We start from the raw sequence: 8,692 nt of genomic DNA, 5'->3' as shown, positions 1-8,692 counted from the left end.
AAACAGGCCTGTAAAGTGAACAGTAACACCCATGTGGTGCATGCTTCTCAGAACAGTCAAGCATATGAAACCAAAAGGGCAGCATTAGCCCAAAAAACCAAGTTCAGAAGGAAGGAAAGATAGGTGAAGGGAACCCAGGAGGAAGTGGGAAAATTGCTGTCACACTGAAGGGTTCACAACTAATGTCATGAAACAAAATGTGTATAAATTATTAAATGGGAAGCTCATGTGTTCTGTAAACTTTTACTGAAACCACAATAAAATGTTTTTTAAAAAAATAACAGCAAAGCAAAATCCAACTAGGGTTAGTGTTGAAGAAACAGTGATTTATAATCTAGAAGTGAACAATGTTTAAAAAAAAAAGATCTATTATTTAGCAAGATATCCAAAGATTCTGCTTTGGTAAAAATTTAAATGAGATAGTATCATACTTCCTTTTATATTGCTTCAGCCACTCTGCTTGGTTCTCCAGTGAATAATTGACATATTGTAGATGCCGTTTATTGGTTTCTAACAATTAGACTCAATCTGTGGAAAAACCACAGAAAATTTTATAAAATACAGTGCAAGTACTACATATCTACAGTGTAAAATAAATTATTTTAAGAAGTGGAAATGAATAGAATTTAAAGAAGAGACAGTGAGTTAAAATTTCTGTCCTTCATAGGAAAACATTAAAACATTGGTAACTCAAGAAATAGGAGAAATTGTATTATATTATGTTTTAATGGTAATGAGCAGAGCAGCTGGGGTGGAAGAGACTTGATATTTTGTTTTGTGCCCTTCCATCAGTTTGAATATTTTTTTTAAAATACTAATAGATAGAGATAGATAGATATAGGTATATTACACACACACATAATTATTTTATTTTTCTTTTTTAAAGAAGTTGTTACAGAGCCTTCTGTGTTTGTGCTGCCTGAGGCTGGGAACTGAAAAGTAGCCTCGGGCTCCCCCTCTGACTTGTTAGTATTTGCCATTCTGCAAATCCAAGCCTCTGCCATCTTCTGAGCTAAAGACACAGGATAGCTGATAGGTCCGCCGGGACTATTCCCAAAGTGAGCCAATGCCACGAATGTGGTTAAAAGACAGGAGCCAGAGGGGAGTATGTTTTGTTTGTAAAGCCCCCCACCAAAGCCCTCAAGTTCCCTTTTGTTGAATAATTTCCAGCTCAAAGTTTACCACAGTGTCTACCTTTCACCACCTCCCTATAGATAAAGCTTCTTTACTCTAATTCTTAGAGTGACGATAAGAAACAGTGGAACTTGTGTACCCAAATGGCTACACCACCTTCTCGCCTTCCTTTAAAGTTGCTTGGCCTTTCTTGTAGTTAAGTGTCTCCACATTTTCCATGCTGGTTAGGCTGTGGGAATCAGAAATGGTCCCAGTACTATCATAACATGAAAAGTGCCTCATGAAGATTACAACATAGGGCTGTGCATTTGGCAGCACAGATACCAAGTGTCATAAACTGACACTCACTGAGCTTTCCACTCATTGGCCTTCATTTCAGGGCATTGATTTTGCCCCCAGGGGACATTTAGCAATGCTCAGAGACTAGTCTGGTTGTCACCACTGGGAGGAGGCCAGGTATGCTGCTAAATATCCTACTGCAGTCCACAGGACAGCCCCCACAACAAAGAATTGTCCAGCCCAAATAACAATAATAAAATAAATAAATAAATAAAAATATCCAGCCCATTGCCTTGAGTCAATTCAGACTGATAGTGACCCTATAGGACAGAGTAGAAATGCCCTGTAGGGTTTCTAGTGCTGTAATCTTTGCGGAAGCAGACTGCCACATCTTTTTTCTGCAGAGCAGCTGGTAGGTTCGAACCACAGACCTTTCAGTTAGTAGCCAACTGCTTAACGACTGGGCCACCAGGGCTCCTTATGTCAATAGTGCCAGGGTTCAAAAACCCTGTATTATAGTCTGGGAGAGAGATAGAAAATAGAGTGAAAAATAATCTTGTATGGGACATTGGGAAATTTCTGATCTGAGTAACCTTAGCTAAATCATTTCACCTCACCAAGTTGCAGTTTCCTCACTTGTAGTAGCCTCAGTTTGCACTGTGGTTAAAGCATTGGGCTGCTAATCAAGAGGTCAGCAGTTTGAACCCACCCAGCCACTCTGTGGAATAAGATGAGGAAGTCTGCTTCCATAAAGATTTATAGCCTTGGAAACCCTATGGGGCAGTTCTACACCACCCTATAGGGTTACTATGAGTCAGAATCTACTCATTGGCAGTAGGTTTGGGTTTTTTGTTTGTTTTCAGTTACTACTCAGGTCCTGCCTAACCCTAACATTTCCACCGTGTGAATTCTGGGTAGAATGGTTTAACAGGAATACTTATGTAGAACAAGGGGCGGAGAGCACCTAGAAGCTGGAACATCCCTACCTCTGAGCACATTATCTTCGATGTCCAAGACGTGAGCTGGTTGTATGTCAAAAGCTGGAATATTGATAGAAACCAAAACTCTGATTCAACATAACTATAGAAGAAAGGAAGTGTGTTTTAATTAATCAAGTGTTCCTTTTAACTGAAAAAAATGGAAATCACCAGCCTGAGATTTAACATTTAAAACTGATGAAGTATAGTTTAATCTTTTATTCAAACTTTCAGATTGCCATTGTAAGTATTTTCTGTATTGTACTGGTAAAGTAGGGGAAAGAGGGTGTGTGTGTGTGTATAGAATGTTGGATAATTTACTCTGATTTTTTTGGAGGGGCATCCATAAATTTTTTTTTTAATTGTGCTTTGGGTGCAAATTTACAGGCAGAATTTGTTTTACATTCAACAGTTCATATACATTTTATTTCATTCCCCAATTACCATCCCTAACCCTAACCCACTCTCCTCCTCTCCCTTCTCTGTGATCCCCCATCCCTGTGTCCTTAGTTATGCGCTTCTGTCTGTCCAGCTTTCCCTCCATGTGAATGCTGCTACTCTGGTGCCTCAGGGCCAATTGCTCCAAGGGATGTATCTCTGTAGAGCAGGTGGGTGCATGGCCCTGGGTCGGGTGTTCTGCATGTAAGTCTGACTCTCATTTTTTTTTAAAACACCTCTTTGTTGGGTGTGTGTTTTCTTCCCAGATATTTTTTCCTTAATTCCTTTGTAAAGTTACTTGAAGCCCATCCTCACGCACAGTGGCCCTCCATTAACCACTACTCTCCCAGCCTGGTGTGGCTTGCTGGCTGGATGTCTGACCAGTCCCCAGGTGTATGACGTAAGTACAGTGTGTATATTGTGTCCTTGTTCACCACACCAGGTAGTGTTTTACCTACAAAGAAAGTTGCACTCACATCTCCAAATTCAGAGATTTTACTCTCAAATAAAATGATTGGAAACAGCCAACTGACATAGGTTGCACAGTAATAGAGAAACCCGTTAGCCTGTGTTATCGGTGCTCCCCAACATCAGAGGCTGTTGTGTAGTAGAAAGAACAATTGATTTGGAATCTGAGCAACTAGACTTGAATCCAAGCTCTGACAGGCCATTTAAATGTTCTGAGCCTCAATTTTCTTATCTATAAAATGGGCCTAGTAGTATAGGTTGGCTGTAAGAGTTAAATGATAAGGCACATAAAAATTACACGGTGAAATATAAAAGCATTTCACAAATGTAAGGATTAGTTTATTTATGTTAATGAGTCTAGGTCCTTTGTTTTAATTTTCAGTGTCTGGAAATAGACGTGGCACAGTATTAAATGAATATCCACACTGGTCTTAGATCTAAGGCTGACTTTTGAGCTAATAAGGAGCTCCGGTGGCATAATGCCTAAGGCATTTGACTGCTAACCAGTAGGTCAGCGATTCAAACCTATCAGCTGCTTCACAGAAGGAAGATGGGGCAATCTACTTCCGTAAAGATTTACAACACTATCGGGGTTGCTGTGAGTCAGAAACAACTTAATGGCAGTGAGTTCAGAGTTACAGAAAGAGCTCTGGTGGCTCAGTGGTTAAAGCATTTGGCTACAACCAAAAAGATTGGTGATTCAAAACCACCAGCCACTCCGTGGAAGAAAGATGAGGCAGTCTGCTTCCATAAAGATTTACAGCCTTGGAAATCCTATGGGACAGTTCTACTGTGTCCTATAGGGTCACTATGAGTCAAAATCAGTGAGTCTCAGTCAGATTGTGAACTGTCCAAGGTCCCACAATTAATAATTGGCAGCACTGAAACCCTAATGCAAATCTGCAGGTAATTAGCAACTAACCTGAAGTTTACTCATTGATCAGTGATGAGAAAGCAGAATGCAAAGCCCACGGGAGGCAGAGGAGTTCAGAAAGGTTCTATGCATTGAGGTGGTAAAAAGGAGTAACAGGTATGGTCCCTGTAGCTAGGAAAGAATACTGGGGCAATGAGTAATGGGCAGTCTGGAGTGCTAAGGGGCGGCCACATCAGAGAACCTAGGATCTGAGGGTACAGCTTCTTGAATGGCATACTTGCTCTTCCTTCCAGAGCAGGCATTACAACTGCAGAGTCACCAGTTGAAGAGGCCTGGTGGGCAGTGACAGAACTTTATACATGCAAAACCAACTAGGTTACCGGGTTTACCTCCTAGAGACAGCAGGCTATACCTGGTAAAAATATGGTTCTATCATAGTCTTTTCTTTGAATTTTCACCAAATGTTATGGTGAGCAACATTAAGGTCTCCTTTTCTTAAAGTTAGTTGAGCCTTCCAGCATCCTTAAGTCCTTCCCTAAACTGCTCCTGTTTTTTAAAAGTGATTTTAAACACCTGTGGTAAGGTTTTAATGTAGTATCTATCATCCTAAATAATAATGCTAGTTACTTTTTGTCAGAAGGTTACAAACTAATGGATTATTTTGCCCATCCTGCCAATAGTTTACTTAATAAAAGTTGTCTTATTCCATATGCTGAATAGTTTGCTCAGTTTGGACTTCTGTCTAAAGTGACACTATAGACGATGTGGATGTGTTTCATCATCCAAAACAAAAGGTGTAGACTCAGCCTTACTGCTTCTCCCACTTAATGAAGTTCCGAATGATTATCCATTAAGACCTATTTTATTGCATGTACATGTTGCTTTGTCTTCTAGCTCTCTTTCCAACAATTCCTAAAGCCTTCTACCTTACTGAATTTTAATAAGGGTAACTTTTCATGTCTGTATAATCAGAACACCTAATTGTGTTCATACAGAACCTGTTCAAACAGAATAAGTGGACACTGCATAGTTTAAAATTGGGAAATAATCCAAGAAAATGGATTATATGAAGAAGAATGCAGCATCAGGATAGGAAAAAGATGGATTAACAACCTGTGATATGCAGAAAACACTATCTTGTTTGCTGAAAGTGAAGATGACTTGAAGCACTTAATGATGAAGATCAAAAACTACAATCTCCAATATGGATTATACCTTAACATGAAGAAAACAAAAATTCTCATGACTGGACCAATAAGCAACATCATGATAAGTGGAGAAAAGACCGAAGTGGTCAAGGATATCATTTTCCTTGGATCTACAATCAATACTCAAGGAAGCAGCAGTCAAGAAATCAAACGATTGCATTAGGCAAATCTGTGAAAGACTTTATTCAAAAGCAAACATGTCACTTTGAGGACTAAGGTGCACCTGACCCAAGCCATGGTATTTTAAATCACTTCATATGTATGTGAAAGCTGGGCAATGAAGTAAGAAAGACCACAGAAGAACTGGGCTTTTGAATTACAGTTTTGGTGAAGAATATTCAATATACCATGGACTGCCAGAAGAACGGAATAATCTCTCTTGGAAGAAGTACAGCCAGGATGCTTCTTACAAGCATGGATGGCGAGACTTCATCTCACGTACTTTGGAAATATTATCAGGAAGAAGCAGGCTCTGGAGAAAGACATCATGCTTAGTACACATTTATGTAGGAGATAGCTAAGATGTTCATCCATTATTTCCACTGTCTCTAAACTGCATGGATTTGGTAAAAAGCTGCTGTTGACTCTGATTCATATATAACAATGAAATGTTGCCAGGTCATGTGTCATCTTCACAGTCATTGGCATTTTCAAGTTCATCATTGCAGCTGTTGTGCCAATCCATCTTACTGAGGATCTCCTTCACCCTTGTTGGCCCTTCACTTCACCAAACATGATGTCTAGTGACTGATTCCTCCTCTTGATGTGTCCAATGCAAGTGAGTTGGACAGTGTTCTGTTTTGATCCATAACGTTTCATGGGCTAGTTTCTGGAAGTAGATTGCCAGGTCTTTATTCCTAGTCTTAGTCTGTAAACCTCAATGAAACCTGTCCAACATGGATGGCCTTGCTGCTATTTGAAATAGTGGTGCTACACCTTCCAGCATCACAGCAACACACAGACCACCACAGTATGAGAAACTGACAGATGAATGGTGGTTGGATTTGATAGGCATATGGCAAACAGTGTTCTTCCATTTATGAAAAAGATCTCTAGTTATATAAAATACACATGTTCACACAACACTATTGTTTGCAGGTGTTTTCAAGGTTATTTCATTGCATTTTCATAGCAGCCTTTACTGGAAGCTAATCATATAATTATACAAACCTTTAGCTCAACAAAACTCTTATTAATCCCATCTAGAATCTGACAGTGTGGATTTGTTTTTGTCATCTGTATACAACATTTATTAAAACTTGGATTTGGAAATCACTCTCCAATGGGTTTTAAAGATCATTGTTTCTAAATGCCCTTGCCTCAAGTACTATTTGTCTGGACTTGTGATTTTTCTTAAATAGAGTGGGTCAACATCCAGTTTCATTTTTGCTGTTACTGAATTTTTTTCTGCTTACCACTGTGAAGAATAAGAACAGGCCACCGCAGAGTTCATATACCTGGTTATCCTCTGTGGTGTTGTGGTGGGACTTCCCCCTGTTTGCAGAATTACCTTCACATTCATTCGTTCTGTATTCCTCTCTGTCCCTCTGTGGGTCCATACTTGAAAACAATAAACTATATGCCAGACAGAACATTCTCTTTGGAAATTGGGAGCCAAGAGTCCTGGCAGAGACTTTGACGGAGATGAACAAAAACATCATTTAGCACATGTATGAATGGGGGAAATGAGATGTGCTACAACAGGGGAGAAGGACAGCTCCACCCTCCCCTAGGAGCTGGAAACTTAGATGGGTCACATGACCTCATTTGTTATTAAGAAAACTATGGTAAAGCATATTGAATGTCAGGACTTTCTAAAAACTTTCTAATGGTAAGAGGGAAATTTGGGAGTTGGGAGTGAGTTTTAGAATTGTCCTCTAAATATTTGCCTGAATCCAGGTTTTTAATTAAATTGTACATTTCACCCTGCCTCATTCCAGTGAGGATTTGAGGCAGCAAGTAAGAGGATTTGCGTGTTCGCATGTTAAAAATGCTGGATCATTGGTTAAGTGGAGTCACATTGTGCCAACAATGTGGACTGTGGAGAAGTCGACATCACTGAGAAACAATGCAGACAACAAGCATGTGCTTGTCACCAGTAAGTGCACAGAAGATGGACTGGAAGGGGAGAAAATGAGGTAGATTAAACCTATGAATCTTCCCTAGATTTGTATATTTAACAAGTATTCATTTAGCAAGTTAAGCACAGTTATGGAAAAGTGCTAAGAATAGGAGAACAAGGTCACTGCCCTTTGGTAGCTGATAATCTAGTTGGGGAATCCAGGCATTGGCACAGGAGAGCCTGCCAGTGGCTTTGGGCAGTGTGACTAGGCACAGGCCACTAGTGTCAGGGAAGCAGGTTCTGCATCCTACACTGAGGAGGACCTGTTGTGTTGAGGACGCAGGTCTTTAGGTGAGCATTGACAGGCCGAAGGCAAACAGGAGAGAAAAGAAGAGTTTACCTGTAGCACGTTAAAAGTATATATTTGCCATTCAAGATGTTCACAGGCCTCAGTGCAGTGGGGGAGTGGGGTATTGGACTTACCCTTGCCTTGTTTGTTAATCCTTTGGAGGTAAAATGTTCTGGGTGACCTCATGCTGATTTCTAACCCTTCCCCCGCTGTCTTTTTAGTCTTTAAGTGACTGTGGCTTTGCTAAAGTCTGCCTTGTTTAGCCTTGTCTATTTTGCCACAGTACTGCTGCCATTCCAATCCTTTTCCTGAAGGGGTGGTTTTTCACATCCTTTATGTGGGTAAAACCTGTCTGGAGGCAGCATAAATCATCACTCTTTTGATCAGTAGGACGATCTCAGGCAGATTACGTAGGTTTTTTTTTCGCTCAGGTTTGCTTCTCTGTAGTTTAAGTTTTTGTACCTTTCACAAGGGAGGGATAAGAATCAAATGAGAATCAGCTCCGGGACCAGTGGAAGGTGGGTGTTTGCATGCGTGGAGCTGCCCCTGGGGCAAGTCATGGTAAGCCAGCATAGGACCAGTGGAAGGCCAGTGTTTGCACCCCAGAGGAAGGCTGAGTAAGTGAGCGTCGCGGGGGAGACCAGGAAATGAGCAGAGCAGTTTGGAATAGGAAGGGAGGCACACTTGTCTGTCAGTTTGTCATACTGTGGTGGTTTGAGTGTTGCCGTGAGGCTGGAGGCTATGCCACCGATGTTTCAAATGCCAGCAGGGTTACCCATGGTGGACAGTGTCAGTGGAGCTTCCAGACTAAGACAAACTCAGAAGAAGGAAGAGGCCATCCACTTCTCAAAGAATTGGCCAGTGAAAACCTTATGAATAGCCGTGAAACACTGTCTGATATAT

At 40.7% G+C, this 8,692-nt stretch overlaps 1 protein-coding gene across 1 annotated transcript in view; it reads left to right on the top strand.

Moving 5' to 3' along the window:
• SLC9A7 (solute carrier family 9 member A7) overlaps positions 1 to 8,692 on the top strand; it is a 111,959-nt gene that overhangs the window by 97,202 nt on the left and 6,065 nt on the right. The window contains exons 15-16 of the mRNA XM_007958204.2: positions 3,123 to 3,228; positions 5,065 to 5,116. Coding sequence (XP_007956395.2) covers positions 3,123 to 3,228; positions 5,065 to 5,116 — 158 coding nt within the window. The remainder of the gene's footprint in view (positions 1 to 3,122; positions 3,229 to 5,064; positions 5,117 to 8,692) is intronic.

Source organism: Orycteropus afer, unplaced genomic scaffold, assembly GCF_000298275.1.
Source record: "Orycteropus afer afer isolate SDZICR_OR568_19922 unplaced genomic scaffold, OryAfe1.0 scaffold00874, whole genome shotgun sequence".
Taxonomy (NCBI): Eukaryota; Metazoa; Chordata; class Mammalia; order Tubulidentata; family Orycteropodidae; genus Orycteropus; species Orycteropus afer.
The sequence above is the reverse complement of the archived record's forward strand: the minus strand, read 5'-3'. Positions and strand labels throughout refer to the sequence as shown.